The 20,771-nt window shown below is 38.7% G+C and overlaps 1 protein-coding gene across 6 annotated transcripts in view; it reads right to left on the reverse strand.

The window, feature by feature from the left end:
• Nucleotides 1-19,674, reverse strand: part of AGMO (alkylglycerol monooxygenase) — a 408,240-nt gene extending 388,566 nt beyond the window's left edge. For 2 of the 6 annotated variants that reach the window (XR_011566186.1, XM_070787550.1), the window contains exons 1-3: nucleotides 19,359-19,674; nucleotides 16,935-17,065; nucleotides 3,284-3,435 (exon numbers count right to left, since the gene is read on the reverse strand). Coding sequence is in view for 4 of the 6 variants with exons in the window: in XM_070787550.1 (XP_070643651.1) it covers nucleotides 3,284-3,435; nucleotides 16,935-17,065; nucleotides 19,359-19,484 (409 nt within the window). In the remaining 2 variants the exon portion in view is untranslated. The remainder of the gene's footprint in view (nucleotides 1-3,283; nucleotides 3,436-16,934; nucleotides 17,066-19,358) is intronic. The other 4 variants (XR_011566185.1, XM_019958485.2, XM_019958486.2 and 1 more) reach the window with 2 other exon arrangements.
• Nucleotides 19,675-20,771: the final 1,097 nt, after the last annotated feature.

A 20,771-nucleotide genomic window follows, 5' to 3' on the forward strand; every position in this document is an offset into this window, starting at 1 on the left:
ATTACATGTTTAGTACAGCTAATAGGAAGTACAAAGAAAAATAATGTAGCTTTCTGTAAAGGAGACTAAGCATGTAAGAAGTTACTTTAAGACCTACTTAATGTTATCATTCCATCTTTCTAAAGTAGTCAAAGCACTGTAGGATAATTATTGCACAACTCCTGTTTCTGTGTAAATTGATAAGTTATCAATTTCTTTCTCATTTTTTCCAGGGGAAAAAGGAATGACATATAAAGAATACATATAGCCTCAAATAATCCTCTGCCATTTTTCATAGAGACAGAGATAGAATTCAAGGTTTTTTAAACTTTCCTACAAATACAAAAAGTGCAAGTCACTCACTCATTGTCCAATTCTTTGCAACCACATGGAATGTAGCATGTCAGGCTCCCTGGTCCATGGAATTCTATAGGCAAGAATACTGCAGTGGGTAGCCTGGTCCCTTCTCCAGGGGATTTTCCCAGCCCAGGGATCAAACCCAGGTCTGTCCCACTGCAGGCAGATTCTTTGTCATCTGAGCCACCTGGGAAGCCCAATAATACTGGAGTGGGTAGCCTATCCCTTCTCCAGAGGATCTTCCCAACTCAGGAACTGAACTGGGGTCTCCTGTATTTCAGGTGGATTCATTACTATCTTTACAATCTGAGCCCAAGAATACTGTAGTGGGTAGCCTATCCCTTCTCCAGAGGATCTTCCCAACCCAGGAATCAAATCAGGGTCTCCTGCGTTGTAGGTGGATTCTTTACTAGCTGAGCTACCAGGGAAGGAAACTCTCTCTTTAATGTAAGAAAATTCTGCTGCTGCTGCTGCTGCTAAGTCACTTCAGTCATGTTCGACTCTGTGCGACCCCATAGACGGCAGCCCACCAGGCTCCCCCGTCCCTGGGATTCTCCAGGCAAGAACACTGGAGTGGGTTGCCATTCCCTTCTCCAATGCATGAAAGTGAAAAGTGAAAGTGAAGTCGCTCAGTTGTGCCCGACTCTTAGTGACCCCGTGGACTGCAGCCCACCAGGCTCCTCCGTCCATGGGAATTTCCAGGCAAGAGTACTGGAGTGGGGTGCCATTGAAGAAAATTCTACATGTATGCAAAACAAACTAGTAAACCAGCAATAACAACAAACACTTAGCAATAATGTAGCTTATAAAGAAGTGATTTAAATGCATGCAAAAACAAAATTTTCAATATATAGTAAACTGTTTCTTCAAAAGTCATAGCATTTAACATTCAGCAAATGTGGAGTATACTTTTATTATGTCATTTTATTGCAAACAGTGAAAGGAAAGTAACACATTAAGTAGAAAAAGCAGGGTCTTAAAAAATATTTTAAGACAACATTAAGACTTTAGAACTGTTCAACTTTTCAGTTGAAATAAATTTAACCAATTAATTGCTCAGTAATCCAATAGACTAAAAAAATTTGATATTACTGGCTTTATCTTCTCACTCTGTATGTCTACAGATTTAGATTTCTAAAACCCTATTTTAATATTTTGCATTATCATATAAAATTTAAAAATTGATTGTTTCATTGAAATTTGACACATTTAACTACGTAGTTTTTTTTTTTTTTTTTTTTTTCCAACTAGCTTTCCATCACAAGTCAAAAGTCTTTGAACTTATGATTAAGCTTCATGGCCTGAAAGTGGTGAGTGTTTTTCCAGAAGGTTTCAGATTTTTTTAATGGCTGCCTTTACTGGATTTGATTCAAAATTTTCTAATGGGAAGCATACTTTAAACAACTTTGATTCCATGTTTTTAACATATTATTTTATTTTATTGCTCTTCCCTGAGAGCACTTACAATCAACATATTTCTAAACATTTTATATTTGGTTATATTTTGTTGGTTCTTTGTTTTCTGTTATAATGGACTTTCAAAGATTAAGCGAATTTGCAGATTTTCCAAACAAACACATCTGTACAGGACAGTGTGATATTAGAAAGTTCCTGAAATTAACTAATACAGTGTAAATGCTCTCTGCATTACCCATTTGCTACAACAGAAAGTGAGGGAAATTGCCAATGGGTTTGCTTCAGGGAGAAAACTACTGTTTTGAAATGAAATACAAAGTTTACTGCGTAGACCCTATTTTATTCTTAATCATGTTCAATTTGGGAGTATCCTCTTTCATTTATATACAAGGAAATGATGTCAGGAGATGATCTACTATTTTCAAAGGCAAAGGTTATCACACACAAAACAAACAACTTTTTCTAGTTTATCTGTTCCCTCCAAATTGTTTTACTGAATTAACACTCTTTACAGTGTCATTAAATGTCACATTTAAAGTGCTTAACAAAATAACACTGTGTGTAAAGTTTAGCTGCCTTTAGCCTGATGCTGTCTGTGCTACTCCTATTTCCTTCATCCTTGCTTGGCAAGGACATTTAGTCACACATACTCCCACACACATAGCTCAGTTATTCACTCTGATCTCCGTGGCTCTCCTTTCCATCCCCCATCTATTTTGTATTATTATTCCAGGTTTCTTCCTCTTCCTTCCTTCCTCCCCACCCACTCAACCCAACTACCCACTGAAATCCTGAGTTCAATTCCTCAGTAGATTGCCCAAATTAGCACTTTGCTCCATTTCCTTGTAGAAATACTTTTGCATGCCTCCTTCCTCCTTACAGACCACTAGCTCACCTTACCTCTACAATCATTCTTCAACCCCAGCTTATTCCAGTAAGAGATTTAGACAGCTCCGTGCTCCTCCATTTTCCTTTCCATAACAAAACATTTCTTTGGAAAGTGCAGCCAAGAATCCACACAAGCAAACTCAGTGAACCAGTACAATATGAAGGTTTTATACCAGATGAGAAATTGTGCAAAGCTGTGGTCACACTCAAGTGCATTATGGCTAGCGCCTTAGCTGATTGCATTTTCATTTGTAACATGGCAACACAGCCAAGAACTTGAATCAGGCTTACATGACAGCACGTTAGCTAGGATTCCGGGCTGTTACAAAGCTCTTCTGAATGACCCTAGATAATTGGGATGTGAAGTGATCCAATAGCCAGGACTTTCTAAAGGGTTTAACAAAAATACATTATATACAAGAAGTGTGAAATATGTACCTCTAGTAATTTCACATTTTTCAACAATGACTTCAGATTGTTTCCATTTAAAACGCAAAGTAAATTTTCATTGTTAATCTTTAGATACTGTAAATAAGTTATTCATTTAGTCATTCATTCAATAAATATTTACTGAATACCAACTAAGTGGCAAACACAGTTCAACGTAAGTTCAGTAGCAATAAAGCCTTGGTTTGGAACTTACCATGAGCCATACGATGGAACCAGTAGTAACCAAAGTCAACTCCCAAGAAAGTTAAATACCAAGTCCATGGAGAATCCCAAGGCAAACTAATGAGTCTGTAGTTCTCCCAGATATAAACATAACTAGTCAGCTCAATGCTCCTGGAAAACAACCTGGAAAGATAAAATCTATCAGTAATGATTATACTATATTTTAGAGGTTAACTTATGCTAAAACATTTTAGATTATATACAAAAGTGAATCTGTTCACATGTAAAAATAAGATCCTTTCCCTCTTTTTCTTGGTTTCTTGCTGTTCTATCTTGCTTTTGAAGAGGCTCAGTTCCCTTGGTATCCAAGTGATTCATACCATGTTTCCTTTTGTTTCACAGGCATCACGGATGCCAACTATTTCTCTGTTTCATGGAACTTAGCAGGATGTTCTTTTTATGTGTCTCTTAAAAATACTTTTCACAGAACCCATTTAACAAAATATGACAAAACTATGACTGTTTGCTGCGACTGTCATTTCTAAATCTTAATAAAGAACACGAGAAGGGTGCTTTTTAAAGGAAATGTAAAAAGTAGAAAATTATAAACAGCATGTTTTTAAAGAGGACTGAAAAATGCCTACTAAGTTAACATGTGTTAATCCAATAAAGTTTAAGTTGCTGCTGCCTAACTCCATCCTCTCTTCTCTACTCTGTCCTTCCTTTCACACACACACACACATACACACACACACATGCTTCAAGCTTTTTAGATATTTTTCTTAGCATCTCAAACTGGATCCTCATAGCACTCTGTATTCCTTGTAAAGAAATAAAGGAAAACAACAGAATGGGAAAAACTAGGGATCTCTTCAAGAAAATCAGAGATACCAAAGGAACATTTCATTCAAAGATGAGCTCAATAAAAGACAGAAATGGTATGGACCTAACAGAAGCAGAAGATATTAAGAAGAGATGGCAAGAATACACAGAAGAACTGTACAAAAAAGATCTTCATGACCCAGATAATCACGATGGTGTGATCACTCACCTAGAGCCAGACATCCTGGAATGTGAAGTCAAGTGGGCCTTAGAAAGTATCACTAGGAACAAAGCTAGTGGAGGTGATGGAATTCCAGTTGAGCTATTCCAAATCCTGAAAGATGATGCTGTGAAAGTGCTGCACTCAATATGCCAGCAAATTTGGAAAACTCAGCAGTGGCCACAGGACTGGAAAAGGTCAGTTTTCATTCCAATCCCGAAGAAAGGCAATGCCAAAGAATGCTCAAACTACCGCAAAATTGCACTCATCTCACATGCTAGTAAAGTAATGCTCAAAATTCTCCAAGCCAGGCTTCAGCAATATGTGAACCGTGAACTTCCTGATGTTCAAGCTGCTTTTAGAAAAGGCAGAGGAACCAGAGATCAAATTGCCAACATCCGCTGGATCATTGAAAAAGCAAGAGAGTTCCAGAAAAACATCTATTTCTGCTTTATTGACTATGCCAAAGCCTTTGACTGTGTGGATCACAATAAACTGTAGAAAATTCTGAAAGAGATGGGAATACCAGATCACCTGATCTGCCTCTTGAGAAATTTGTATACAGCTCAGGAAGCAACAGTTAGAACTGGACATGAAACAACAGACTGGTTCCAAATAGGAAAAGGAGTTCGTCAAGGCTGTATATTGTCACCCTGTTTATTTAACTTATATGCAGAGTACATCATGAGAAACACTGGACTGGAAGAAACACAAACTGGAATCAAGATTGCCGGGAGAAATATCAATAACCTCAGATATGCAGATGACACCACCCTGATGGCAGAAAGTGAAGAGGAACTCAAAAGCCTCTTGATGAAATTGAAAGAGGAGAGTGAAAAAGTTGGCTTAAAGCTCAACATTCAGAAAACGAAGATCATGGCATCCGGTCCCACCACTTCATGGGAAATAGATGGGGAAACAGTGGCAACAATGGCAGACTTTATTTTTGGGGGGCTCCAAAATCACTGCAGATGGTGACTGCAGCCATGAAATTAAAAGACACTTACTCCTTGGAAGGGAAGTTATGACCAACCTAGATAGCATATTCAAAAGCAGAGACATTACTTTGCCAACAAAGGTTCGTATAGTCAAGGCTATGGTTTTTCCTGTGGTCATGTATGGATGTGAGAGTTGGACTGTGAAGAAGGCTGAGCGCCAAAGAATTGATGCTTTTGAACTTTGGTGTTGGAGAAGACTCTTGAGAGCCCCTTGGACTGCAAGGAGATCCAACCAGTCCATTCTGAAGGAGATCAACCCTGGGATTTCTTTGGAAGGAATGATGCTAAAGCTGAAACTCCAGTACTTTGGCCACCTCATGAGAAGAGTTGACTCATTGGAAAAGACTCTGATGCTGGGAGGGATTGGGGGCAGGAGGAGAAGGGGACGACAGAGGATGAGATGGCTGGATGGCATCACTGACTCGATGGACGTGAGTCTGGGTGAACTCCAGGAGTTGGTGATGGACAGGGAGTCCTGGAGTTATGCAATTCATGGGGTCGCAAAGAGTCGGACACGACTGAGCGACTGATCTGATCTGATCTGATTCCTTGTAGTAACAAACTGTTGATCTCAAAATATAAAAGAATATTTTTCCTAGAAGTAAACAATTGTTTTTAAAACTCATATAAATTATCTCTTACCACCTGTTCAATCAAGCTTCTGCAAATTCTATTTCAAGAACTTTCAAAAATATACATAATATACTTCAATTTTATAAACAGGAGTATTTTTCCTTTTAAGTTTTCTGTGAGCAAATTTAAGATCAGACTCAAGCTAATCATTGCTTTTATCACTTTTATAGATAAGACTGAACTAACTTTTTCACTTATATTTATCATTCATATGTAAAATGAATGATACTACTGAATAAAAATTTATTTATAAACCATGAACTGAGGAAGTTCTTAAATATACTAATTTTAAATAAAAGTCAAAGAAGCAGATCTTTAGTTTTCTCTTTATATTCATTCTTTTACTAATATTTCCCTTTACACAGTCAGCCTCTATGAATGAACATGTTACTGGGTTTGCTGGAGACCCAGGTATTTACTTTTAATCTACTTTTGACTTTAATTATGATATGATTTTAACTGTGATTTATCGATAAGAACTTTAAAATAGCCCCATATTTTGAATTCTTCAAGTTATTATTTAATCAGTAACACAAAACACTAGTCCTCTTCCCAATGGCACTAATAAAATAATCAATAGAAATGACAAATGCCTATACTTTCAAAAAGGATTATGCATCATCAGATCTTAAAACTCAAATTTCAATTTAAGATTATTCTCAGTTTATAAATTTTGGTCATACAGGTAGAGTAAGAAGAGACTAAAGAATAAGATGCAACACTCTAGATTGGGAGGTGGCAGTTTTTATAAACAAAGGAACTTACAGAGCTGGTTTGTCGGTGGCTATGGGAAACATAAATCTCCATACTGTCCCTCCAGAATCTTGAGAGTTTCCAGAAAGGTCCTCACTGGGTTAATTCATTTATTCAGGCAAGATGGCCTCAACAACACCTTACTCTCTCAAGGATTCATCCTTGAAACAGCTGCCAATATCATGGGATTGTGGGTGGAACTTACATTCCACAGACGGGGCAGAGTGCAGAAGAGAGGGGAAGGGTAAGAAAGCTTCAGCTTATACGTCAACCAGCGTCACCTCCTCTCCATGGCCTCCTCCAACAATTATATGATTGGAAAGAGCCATTTTGTCCTTAAAGACGAGTCCCTGACCCAATTGGACTGCCTACCCAGCACTCCTGTCACAACTCAGTCCAAGCCCTGGACACTCCAGAACCCCCCGTCAGGCGGCCTTCAACCTGCTTTCAGGACCTGCATGAGTCCCTTTCCTGGTCCAGACCTCCAGAGGGCCCACCTGTGGGTGTGGAAAAGGTTCACCATGACAAGGTAGATAAAAGTGGCTTTTTTGGACATGTAGACAGAGATGGGATGAGCAATCTGGGTGTCCACACATAGGTATGTGAGGTCCCTCATGGGACAGGATAGACAATGGGCCAGGGGCTCTCACCCTGCTCTGGAACTCCGAGGAATTCAAGAACTTGAGATTTGAAATGTGTCTTCCAGTTTGTCATCCAGGTTATTGATCAGGGTGAGAGTGTTAGTAGCTCACTGTGTCCAACTCTTTGTGACCCCATGGACTGTAGCCCCCCAGGCTCCTCTATCCATGAAACTCTGCAGGCAAGAATACTGGAGTGGGCCACCGTTCCATTCTCCAAGGGATCTTCCCAATCCAGGGATTGAACCCACAGTCTCCTCCATTGCAGGCAGACTCTTTACTGTCTGAACATGGTGGGGGGTGGGTAGAAAAAATTTTATTGTAAAGTAAGTTAGCTTGGTTGGTAATTCATATCTAGACTATGACTTCTGAACAATGTCATTCATTACTGACATCCAGACAAAATAATTCTCAGTTGTAGGGGTCTGTCTTGTGAAAACAATTACTCAAATTAGGAAACTTAACATTGTTCCCTAGGACTCAGTGGTAGAGGACTGACCAAATAAAATTCAAATTCTAGGTAAAAAATAGTGAATAATATGAATTTTAAAGGGTCTAACTTAAGTTTTCTCAGAGATTCTAAAGTTTGACACTGTTGCCTTTGGGGCCAGATAATTCTTTGTTGTGGGGGTTGGTCCTGTGCATTGTAGGCGGGTGAGCAGCATCCCCAGTCTCTACTGACTGCATACCAGCAACACAGCCCTCCACTTCTGGTGTGATAACAAACTGTCCAAATGTCTCCTAGGAGCAAAACTGTCCCAGTTGATAACCCTAAATACAAAAGACTGATCCAGAAAGAAAAATATTAAGACAGAAAATGCAACGGATTAAAATAAAAAAAAAAAAGAAAATGCAACAGAAAGTTGAAATAATCTGCAGTCTTTTGACATTTGTTTTAGTACACAGTGTCAAAGCAGGTCAACTCATGAATTCATTCAATCTTTCAATGAATTTCCATTAAGAATCTACTGGGTGTCAGGCAGAGCACAAAAAAGGGAAGACATAGCAGTGAAGAGGGCAAATACAGCCACCTGCCTCATCCGTGTCCCACCAGCTCAGTATCTCTTTTCAAAGGTGCTGTCTTTCTTGTCAAGTTTTCCAATGACAGTTAAAAGAGGCTTTCAGATACCAAGATTTCAGTAAAACAAACAGGGGATCCCTGGAAAACTTCCATTTGTAAAACAAAAAGAACCTGCCTGCAATTGAAATGTGTCTTTATTTCCTGTACAGGTGCCAGGTCTTGAGCAGGCACTCAATTTATTATTCTGTCAACTTACTTATTAGGGTTGACACAAATCGAGCTGAAATATGCCTGACATACTACAGTCAAGACTTTTTCTTTTTTTTTTTTTCACACCTTAGCACAAAGCTAAACTTTTTCAAGGTGAAGAGGAAGAGAGGAGAAGCTGTGGGAATTAAATCCCCAGCTCTCTATCAGCAAGATGGATATGATCCTCTTCCATCATAAATGGGAAAAAATGGCCATGGAATACCCACAACTAGAAACAATTCAGCAAGGGATACAGCTGGGAAATGATTATCAAGCTCTGCAAAGCTCTTGATTGCAGGAAATAGCACCTACATTTTCAAAAATATTCCCACCAGACCCAGAATTGTAAAGCTAAACCTTTTACTCTTTCTCTTCCCAATGCCACCATTCTCCCCTGCTTATGACTTTGCACGCTGGAATTCAAACAATTCTAACCCCTATTCTGAGGGAAGAGACATATGCAATTTGCATATGTAGCGAGCTTACTTTATCATACAGAGATGGAAATGAGGTAACACAGGGGCTTGGAATAACCAAATGCTACAAGCACAAGCTGGAATCAAGATTGCTGGGAGAAATCTCAATAACCTCAGATATGCAGATGACACCACCCTGATGGCAGAAAGTGAAGAGGAACTCAAAAGCCTCTTGATGAAAGTGAAAGTGGAGAGTGAAAAAGTTGGCTTAAAGCTCAACATTCAGAAAACGAAGATCATGGCATCTGGTCCTATCATTTCATGGGAAATAGAGGGGGTAACAGTGGAAACAGTGGCAGACTTTATTTTGGGGGGGCTCCAAAATCACTGCAGATGGTGACTGCAGCCATGAAATTAAAAGACGCTTACTCCTTGGAAGGAAAGTTATGACCAACCTAGATAGCATATTCAAAAACAGAGACATTACTTTGCCAACAAAGATTCGTATAGTCAAGGCTATGGTTTTTCCTGTGGTCATGTATGGATGTGAGAGTTGGACTGTGAAGAAAGCTGAGCGCCGAAGAATTGATGCATTTGAAGTGTGGTGTTGGAGAAGACTCTTGAGAGTCCCTTGGACTGCAAGGAGATCCAACCAGTCCATTCTAAAGGAGATCAGTCCTGGATGTTCTTTGGAAGGAATGATGCTAAAGCAGAAACTCCAGTACTCTGACCAGCTCATGCGAAGAGCTGACTCATTGGAAAAGACTCTGATGATGGGAGGGATTGGGGGCAGGAGGAGAAGGGGACGACAGAGGATGAGATGGCTGGATAGCATGACTGACTTGATGGACGTGAGTTTGAGTGAACTCCAGGAGTTGGTGATGGACAGGGATGCCTGGCGTGCTGCAACTCATGGGGTTGCAAAGAGTCGGACATGACTGAGCGACTGAACTGAACTGAGTGAGATCCTTTTCTCATGAAGTTTGAGAGCAAGAGCGAGAACATGATCTAAATAGGAGGCATTAGACAGCTCATCAACAGCCTGTATACCTAGAGGCTTTGCTCCCATTGTCCTATATTTTTTATAAATTCTTCCCAAATAGCTATTTCTCTTAGGCCTGCGGCCTATCTGTTGGCAAATGAAAGACAGCTAATTTTTAATGTGTTTTATTTAACATTTTCTGTTCACACTAGAAATTTGTCCAGTCAAACTGGTGGTTGCCAAGGGGTCAGGGGTTGGGGGAGAGATGGAGCGGAAGGTTGAGGTTAGCAGAGAGAAGCTTTTATATTGTTGTTTAGTCACTAAGTCGTGTCCCACTCTTTGCGACCACATGGACTATGGCTCACTAGGTTCCTCTGTCCATGAGATTTCCCAGGCAAAAATACTGGAGTGGGTTGACAATTCCTTCTCCAGGGAATCTTCCTGGACCAGGGATCAAACCTACGTCTCCTGCATTCGCAGGCAGATTCTTTACCACTGAGCCAACAGGGAAGCCCAAGGTTTTATATACAGAATGGATGATAATAAGGCCCTACTGTATAGCACAGAGAACTATATTCAATATCCTATGATAAACTATAATGGAAGAGAATATTTTAAAAAGAATTATATATATAGATACATTACTGAATCATCTTGCTGTGCAGCAATAATTAACATATTATAAATCAACTGTACCTCAATAAAAATACCTATCTTGTCAAAGTTTAGTGACTATAAATTCTGGTAAGATATCAAAATACTGTTCCAGTACTGATGCTGGATTTTTAAAAATATAATTTATTATGTTGAGATTTTCCAATAATCAGTAAGTGAGAATAAATATCATTTGGGGACTGAGAATTACAAAGCTAATTTTTTATCAAAATCATCTCAGTTTGAACATTCCCATCATCAAAGGTAGGGAAAGGTAACACTGGAGAGATTGTTTACCTTCTCATTATCTAATTTCAGATATGAGAATATTAGGCTGAACGGATCCTCAAATTATCTAGCTCTCAAATATTCGCACACTCTCATCATTAATCAAGCGACTAAAAACTGATGTAATGCTCTCACTGCAAACTGTAAACATTTCAAACCAACTTTCAGAGTCAGTAGAATTCTGTACCCAGTGTTCACAGACATCTGCCAACTTGTACTATTTCGTAACTATCATTAGGGCAATGTGTACTGTTTAATTTGGCCAGATGATACAAAACTGAAAAAAATAAATCAGGCATCTTTATTTCTAAAAATCTTGTCAGAGACTAAAAAATAAACCAATATTTAAATGAGATCACTCAAAATGCCCTTACAAGTTTCAGGAAGTTATAAATAAATAAATACGTATTTGAAATATATATGTATTTATATTGATTTTTTCCAAGAAATTAAATTATTTACTTCAAAATCTCTTATACCTGGCCCAGGAACTTGCGCTGTCTGCAAAGTTACTGCCCCTTTTGCTCCATCTAGTGGAATACTGATTTTTGCTTAGTAATAACAAAGTGTATAACAACAAGCTCTACCTTCTGCAGGCAGACAACATTTGTACTGCTGTTTCCTACCGTGAGATGACATTTACAAATCAATCGTTTAACTTAATTTCTTTTTTAAACAACCACAAAACCAGAGACTTCTGTGAAAGAACTAAATGTGCTACATTTTTTACTTTGCAACAAGTAAATTACTTCAAGTAATTCAGTAACTCTATTGAATAAGCACACAAACACAGACTTAATAAGCACAAGGAAGCTTCCTTCATTCAGGAAGGACAGTGTAGAAGCAATCTCTGAAGTTACATCATTAAGAAAAACAAAGTCTACTGATGAGGTTTCTAAGGTAAAAGTTAAGAGGACATGAGGCATTCTCTCTAGCAAAAATAACTAACATAGCCGCAGGTTTTTAAAATGTATTTTGTTTGCCTGGGATGGTCTTTTCATAATTTTCTCAGTTAATATGACTATATTAATATTCACAATAAAATGCCATTATTAATATTACATAAATGAATGTATCTCTTATTTAGGACAATGAATAAATATTTACTAAGTTTCATCACCCCAAATGGCAGACACTCATTTGTTAGAAGTCTGATGTTGCCAAAAACAGTATCAACTCTGCTACTAAAGTCTAGTATAAAAATGCAGTACACAATTTTCCTTTATTCTCTAGTCCTACCTCAAGGAGTCAAAAGAATCTCAAAGAAGTTTAACTTCCTTTTAAGTTTTGCTTTTTATTTATTAATTTTTTTGATGAAACTTTCTTGTCAGGAGTGGAAAATGCCATGGCAGCCATGGCCAATGAAACTGTAGATACATTTGGCACAACATTGCAGACATAGTTCCATAGTAAAAATTGGCAATGACTCATATGTATTAAAAGTGGAGTGTCCCCAACTCATTTGAAAATTTACCTACTTAAATTATACCTCCAAATATTGCAATTTGATTTATAATCTGCTGTTTCAACAGAATAAATGAACCCATTAAAAACAAACATACTGTAGATATTTATATCAGGAATAAAATTTCTCTGGGGAGGACGCAATTTATGGAAGCAGAAACACTGGAAGGAAGTAACAAATTGAAGTCCCAGTTTTTTAATGAAGGATTGGAAATTGAGTTCTGCTTCAACAAGCAAGGAAAAAAAAAAAAAAGATGTGATTATTTTTCACTCGTTAGCATTTCAGTAGCCGGATATTTCACAAGTTTTAGCAAGATTTTAAAAAATTGATTTAGTCAATATTTCATTTTATTTTGTATAGTCATTTATGCAATTAACCAATAGAAAGGCATATTATCTGCAGACGATACACTGCCTTTAACTACGATAAATACACATGCTTGTCTATAACTTCAGGACTAGATTCTTACTAAGAAGTCTGCCTACTGGATTCTAGAAGAGGAAAACAGATGCAAGCCTGCTCAGAATCTGGTTCTTAGGACAGATGGACATTTATTACGCATTGCGGTCTGTCTGACAGGCTTGTAAACAAGATACAATCTTGTCTCTGTTGAATAATTTTCCTTACATAAAGATTTGAAAGATACACATAGATCTTTTCCATCAATATGGTAAGTATGCTACTGATCTTCAAGCTACTTTGACTTTTATGTTATAATGAAACTTAGATCCTCAAATAAACATTGTTTTTCCTCAAAGTTTGCACACAGCATTTCCATTACATGAATGGAAAAGTGGAAAAACATGTTCAGGGTTTCACTTTGATTTCCCCAACTATTTTTGTCAGAGGCCACATGCCTATTTGGAATTACTATCCAAACTATAATTCCTCACAAAGGGATTAACAAATAGTATACTACCATTTTTCTTGCAATTATGAATTTTAAGGACATGGCAAGCCCCTGTTGGTGGTGTAGAAAATGAAATTAGTCCCTCGGAGAGGGTACGATCAATGTCGTGACAATCTACCCTTCAGCTGTTAACGATTTGCACAAGGATTCCCCTTGATGCTGTGGTTTCAACTGAAATATTGTTCTAAGAGTTTCGGTCAAATCCCCCGTCTCATCTTGTGCTGAAAGAGGATTGCGAAGAGTGGATCCTAAGGACCAGCTTTTCTTCTCTGCTTATGTCTGGCAATTTTTGTGATAGCAACAAAATAAATTAAAACATTGGGAAATTTCATTTCCAGATAATTCGCTTTGCTGAGATCTTTCAGACAAAAGCCCGTGAAAGATAAAATTATTTGTAAAATGTACAAAGTTATCCGCATTTCGTAATTTAAAACTGTGAACAAAAAAAAGGAGTAAGGTGCTGTTCTCATTCAAAATACAACTATAAAAAATAAGCTCCAAATTCAAGTTCACAACCTTTTCCCTTTCTTTCAAAGGGCACCAGAGTTCACAGCTTGTGCTAGATTAAGGAGTGTTCTGAGTAGTGGGATGTGAAGAAAAAGAACTCCAGGCTTATCCCTGAAGGGCTGGTTTGTTTTATTTTCTCTTTCTCTCTCCCCATTTCCCTTATATTTGGGGTTTTTTTTGTTTTTGTTTTTTGTTTTTTTTTTTAGCAGAAATATTATTCCCTGGGTATCTTGTTAGAATTCTGTACCTTTTCTTTTAATCACAGTGTTGAAGAGAAATAAGAGTACTGAGGATACAGTTTACATTTCTAGTTGTTACAATATAATAAGAGAACAATCTAATCTCACTTGTGACCAAAGTAAAACTTAAAACAGTGAAAGAAATACTGACGCATTCATCCGACTTGATGTCTCCCTGAGTTCTTTATAAATTCATTCCAGCTCAACAAAATATGTGATGCGTAATTGTTCCTGCAGGACACTTCTCAGTTATCAGGTTATTTTGACAATTCATCAATTGTTCCATTTCCATAAAACTATACACTTAAGTTTCTCAGAATAAACTATTATAACCGAGTATTTTTCAACAGTCAAATATACTTGTCCCTTGAGTATGCTGAATATATTTTTTGTTCACTTCTGTTTAAAGGGAGGCACGAAATAAAGGAAATTATGTATAATTGTAAATTCCCAATTAGAGTATTCTGGAAATTGAAAATAATTTGAGATATTATTCTCTGATTCTGACAGCAGCATGATACCATATGAGTAGTTTTTCAGAGAATCACTATTCTGATTATCATTACTATTATTTTATAACTATTAACCTATCTTTTTCATAGTAACATGTATGAAATAAATTTTACCTTTAGGTTTACTTTCTATCTAAATAATTTTATGCAATCATAGGAAATGATTTTACGTTTTCTCAGCTATCTTTAAGTTCTTATTTTATTTTTAAAAAATCCACCTTGGTTTCCCACTGGGCGGTTCATGCAAACATTCCAAAGCAGTGAGCACTGGTCAGAAGTGAAACTCTTAAAACAGTAAAAGCAGCAATGGGTGGGAAGCAGGAATGAGAACATTCACCAGTAATACAAGGCACAGACTTCTGAGGGACTCTTCCCTCACCCTCTCCTCTTGGGAAAACTCTCATACACCGAAGAGCCCGCCATTCACTGGTACCTCCTCTAAACACATTATAATGTATTCTTTCTAAAAAGTAGCACAGCATTCATTATTTTGGGGTCCCCAGGTGGTACAGTGGTAAAGAATCTGCCTGCCAATGCAGGAGACGCAGGAGACAAGGGTTCAATCCCTGGGCCAGGAAGATCCTCTGGAAAAGGAAATGGGAACCCCAGTATTCTTGCTGGGAGAATGCCATGAACAGAGAAGACGGGTGGGTTACAGTCCATGAGGTCTCAAAGAGTCAGACACAACTGAGTGGGCACACTAATGCAGGAGACGCAAGAGACTTGGGTTCAATCCCTGGGTTGGGAAGACCTCCTGGAGGATGAGGAAATGCCAACCCACTCCAGTATGCATTGTTTAATTCCTTCATCCTCAGACTTCACCATCAACATAACACTATAGGAATGTGAGATTTATAATAAATTCTGCCATATCTCTACCAATGACCCAATTTCATTCCTATACCTAGAGTCTATCATACAGAGCAAAGTAAGTCAGAAGGAGAAAAACAAATACCGTATATTAACAGATGAACGGAATCTAGAAAAATGGAACAGATAAACCTGGTCCCAGGGCACAGTCATAGAGACACAGACATAGAGAATGGACATGTATACATGGAAGGGAAGGGGAGGGTGGGAGAAACTGGGAGATTAGGACTGACATATATGCAGTAATATCTATAAAATAGATAGCCAATGGGAGCCTACTGTATTGCACAGGGAGCTCAGCTTTGTGCTCTGTGATGACCTAGAGCAGTGGGATGAGGGCGAGGGAGGCTCAAGAGCGAGGAGATATCTGTATACATATAGCTGGTTCACTTCATTGTACAGCAGAAATTAGCATTGTAAACCATACTCCATTAAAACACACATAAACAATTATTTTGTACATCATTATAGGCATAGGAGTTAAAACTATGAAGAAAGAACACTTCTTTTTCTCAAGTTACAGGCAACCTAGCAGGAAGGGCCGGTGGTGGGGGCGGGGGGTGGGGGGCAAACAGGTGAGCTTAATAAATTCTACTATGGTGTAGGCACAATACTCCACAGTGATTTCAGCCCGTAGTGAAGCGATGCCTAAAGTAGGGCTGGAAAACAGACAAGACTTGCTGAAGAGTATGACTCTTCATGAGAAGTCTATATTGAGACTGAAGAAATAAATGGGAGCTGGCCACTTGGATGACCACATGAGACATCTGGGTGATGGCAAATATGGAGCAAATGGCTATTGCAATGGGGGAAGAAGAATCAAAGGACCAGAAGGCAGGCTGGATAGACAGAGGCCTCCATAGATTAGGGAAGAAATTATCCTCAGGCCATAAGGAACCTATGAGGGAGTTTCCACCAGATTCATGTTATGGAAATATTTGGCTGCAAGTGAAATAGGACTGCTGCTGCTGCTGCTAAGTCGCTTCAGTCGTGTCCGACTCTGTGCGGCCCCATAGACGGCAGCCCACCAGGGTCCTCCATCCCTGGGATTCTCCAGGCGAGAACACTGGAGTGGGAAATAGGACCAGAGACAGAAATACCACTTAGGAGACCACGGTAGAAACCTAGAGCTTTGTGTGACATTGATTAGGGAGATTGCTACTGCAGGTGAATTTGCCTGAGGCAAAATTAATTTCCCAGTAGATAACTAGGACAAAACTCAGGCCTGGGACTAGGCTAAAACAAGCAATTGCCTTGGGCACAAAATTTAAGGAGGCACCAATAAATTCAGTAATCACAATAAATAATACTTAGAGCAGTATTTTCAGTAACAGATGTAAAACATCCATGATGAACAAAACATCGAACATTTAAACAATGACCGTAACTGAGTTCTTTGGGGATGTGTGTAAAAACAGACCAATTCCCCATACAATGGGTTTCTTCTTCATCTTACCTGGAGAATTTAAGTTTATTCACTCACCGCAGCTAACCAGCTAACTCACCTCGGAAGCCGAGACATAATGCCGGCTGACAAAGAGGCTAAGGCATCATCCAAGCCGCCTGATGGCTTCCCTTTGCGAATCCAGCTGACAACCAGCTCAAGCAGCATCAAGGAAATGAAAAATGGAGTTGCCTGGAAAGGAAATCGCAGAAGAGAGATGCTATTGTGCTTGGTATGAAATTCTTCCAAGTTTCCTGATTAGTCATTCCCGATGTGGGAGGCCCAGAGTGACAGTTCATAGCAGAAAAGGTACGAACCTATCCTCGGGGGTTACTTCCTCCCAACAGGCAAAGAATTCTGTTTATTTCAGACACACACTAACAAAGTACTCCAATTCTATCATCTGATTTGGATACAAAATATAACCATAGAGGCTTCCCTGGCAGCTCAGTGGTGGAGAATCCATCTGCCAATGCGGGAGACATGGGTTCGATCCCTGGTCCAGGAAGTGTTCACATGCTGCAAGGCAACTAGGCCTATGTGCCACAACTATTGAGCCTGTGTTCAAGAGCCTAGGAGCCGCAACTACTGAGCCCAGTTGCCACAACTACTGAAGCCCATGCGCCCTGTAACCCCCCAGCAAAAGAAGTCACTGCAATGAGAAGCCTTCACACCACAGCTAGAGAGTAGCCCCTACTTGCAACAACGAGAGAAAAGCCTGTGCAACAAGGAAAACCCAGCACAGCCAAAATAAATAAATATATTTTTAAAAGAAAGAAATATAACCATAGATACAACCACAATAATTCTGCCAAGAAAATACAAAAGATTAGGCAGGACATGTTTCAAGGTCTAAAAAATACTTTTTAAAATAAGGGCAATAATCAGAAATCTATCAATACACTACAAAGATAAGGTCCACTTTAAATCACTTTCCTTAAAGATGTGCATGATATTTTTCATATTAGAATGACAGGAATCACAAAATTGAAATTGTAGGAATACACACTACTATATCGGAGAAGGCAATGGCACCCCACTCCAGTACTCTTGCCTGGAAAATCCCATGGGCGGAGAAGCCTGGTAGGCTGCAGTCCATGGGGTCGCCAAGAGTCAGACACAACTGAGCGACTTCACTTTCACTTTTCACTTTCATGCATTGGAGAAGGAAATGGCAGCCACTCCAGTGTTCTTGCCTGGAGAATCCCAGGGACAGGGGAGCCTGGTGGGCTGCCGTCTATGGGGTCGCACAGAGTCGGACACGACTGAAGTGACTTAGGAGCAGCAGCAGCAGCACACTACTATATATAAAATATACAGCTAATAAGGACCTACTGTATAGCATATGGAGAATTCTTCTCAGTACTGTGTAAGATCTATATGGGAAAAGAATCTTTAAAAGAATGGATATGTATATGTATAACGGATACACTTTGTGGTACAGCAGAAACTAATCAACACTGTAAATCAATTATACTCGAATAAAATTTTGAAAAAAATTGAAACTGTAGGAACAAAAAATTTTGCTTCTGAGTATTTCAGAGAATGAGATCATTTTAAACATTTTAGACATCATTCAAGTTTTATTCATTCAGTTTTTTCTTATAGAAAAAAATCATCTATAATTGATGACAAATATCAGGCTAGGTTTGATGTCATAATATAAAATAATAATGATTTATAAAGATGTGAGTACCACATTCTTTCCTTAAAAAATCAGAAAGGGGTAATATAAAATCCTGAAAAAATTAAGGCATTCTCTCATTTGAAAGTTGATCATGAGTACTGAAATTTTCTAAACCCAAAGCCTAAGAACATATTTTCTGATGTCATTTTCTTTTCTATTTCTGGTCTGAACTAGTAAGTGTTTTAGGAACAACTCTGACAGGGTGGGGAACTTCAGTATTCAAGTTCTAATTCTGGATATTTCCACTTCCAATCGTGGCCAGTAACCAGAAGTGAAAAGTGCCTCTGAACACTTAAGAGTTTCAAAGAAAACTTGGTTTAAGTTCAAACTTAGGAAACCAGGGTTGAATTCTCAGCTGTGTATCCATTCTGCAGAACCACCCTGCTTAAAGCAACAACAACAACAACAAAACAGGAAATCATTTCCTGGGAGGAGGTAGACAAGTTTTCCTTTAGAAACAAAATTGTTAACTAAGTTTACTGATACCACATAACCATTGGATACTGAGCTTCTAACAGCTAAATTTGTAATGCCACTGTGTCCCGGAAAACTTTTTAAAGTTTTATCAGATTCTGGAGTGACATTTCAGGGAAGAGAAAATTTAACAGGAAGAGATGGTTATGGATATTGTACAGAAATTCAATTCAAGTGGAAATTCTACTTTTCCCTCATGCTTTGTTTTGAAACTGTTTTTATTAGAATTATCTGAAGAATGGACATGAATGAAACCCCACACTGTATTTAAGTTACTTCTTATTAAGAGAAAAGCAAGAGCAGCCTCTTCCCAGAGAGCCTCACCTTCCGTACATAATCAGGCACCTCTTCCAGGGTTTGGAATGACGTTTCACTGGGCTTCATCACATAAAACATCATGCGAATCCCCTGGGAAACCGAAACATCCTGTTGGGCTTCTGGGTTCTTCATCTCTGCCCTTGTCTGACTCCCAGCTGGAGAGTATTTGTGCTTCAGTGGTTGAAGCCAGAGGCTGAACACAGAGAACGAGCTGTGCTGCACGGATCAAGCCCTCTGTCAGAGAGAGACCCGTGAGGAACAAAGCCCCACGGAGCGGAGCCAACAGCAGAGTCTGTGTGCAGACGGGGTGTGACGAGACAGGAAAGAACAAGGATCAATCAGGAACGAGTTCAGAGTTCAGAGGGCGCTGACCCAGAAGCCGCCCACGGTCGGGAGGGGAAGAGGAGGAAGGGCTTCTGCCCAGATCACAGATAAACAATAGAGTTTAGCTGCAGGTGGAGTAATTTATCACTAAAAAAAGAGAAATAAACAAAAAACCCACATGATACCTCCTTGGAGAGAAGGAACAAAGTGATGGCAAGTGAAAGTTCGTTCTGAAAAAGTAGGTGGAAATTCAAGATGCAAATCACATGAGGAAAATATTATACCTGTTTTTCTTTCCCTTTGGACATTCACATTGGCCTCAGGTTTGTAGTCTCCCAAGAGTGTCACATTTTCTGAGAGACAAGGTGTTCTGATCTCAGATAATAAGACTAACCTCAAAAGCCAATAAGCACCAAATATATCTTACTGGTGTCTGCCTATGTATTCCTGCATCTGTATCATGTTCACATCTGAATGTTTGCAAACCAATTTAAGGGCATGCCGACTATTCACATCTGTATTCTTCTTAGTGCTAATGGGGATTTGGATTGAAGCAGCAGTTAAGGTGTTGCTGAGAGACCTTATCTCTGTTTTCCAGGAGGAGCATGGGTTGTTTGTGCCACTTAGGTAGGCTAAAAGGCACTTAACTGACTGCATCACCAATGAGTAAGTGAAGCTTTCCAAATCAGTCAAAGGCTATGGACATCCTTTGATTCCCACCTCATCTTTCAAAAATGTTTATGTAGATGTAATTAGGTTATTGACACATGACTGTCCTCAGAGAAATAAACAGACACTATAGATAAGCAACAAATAAATTGCTACCCAGAGACACTATTAACATTTTGATGTATGTATAATTAGTTCCACTATCATATGACATGCTTATTACTAAAAATCACTACACTATGCAAGTCTGTACAATAAAAAACCATGGGGCTAATGAGAAAAATGGGATTACAATGCAATACTCAAAAACTTCTTAATGGTCAACAAGGAGAAAAAAATCAGAACCTAATAAAAATGGTAGCACACTTTTATACATGTATGTATTGACTTAAAATATATAACATGAAAGCTGCAAGTTAAATTTTA

Source organism: Bos indicus, chromosome 4 (assembly GCF_029378745.1).
Source record: "Bos indicus isolate NIAB-ARS_2022 breed Sahiwal x Tharparkar chromosome 4, NIAB-ARS_B.indTharparkar_mat_pri_1.0, whole genome shotgun sequence".
Lineage (NCBI taxonomy): Eukaryota > Metazoa > Chordata > Mammalia > Artiodactyla > Bovidae > Bos > Bos indicus.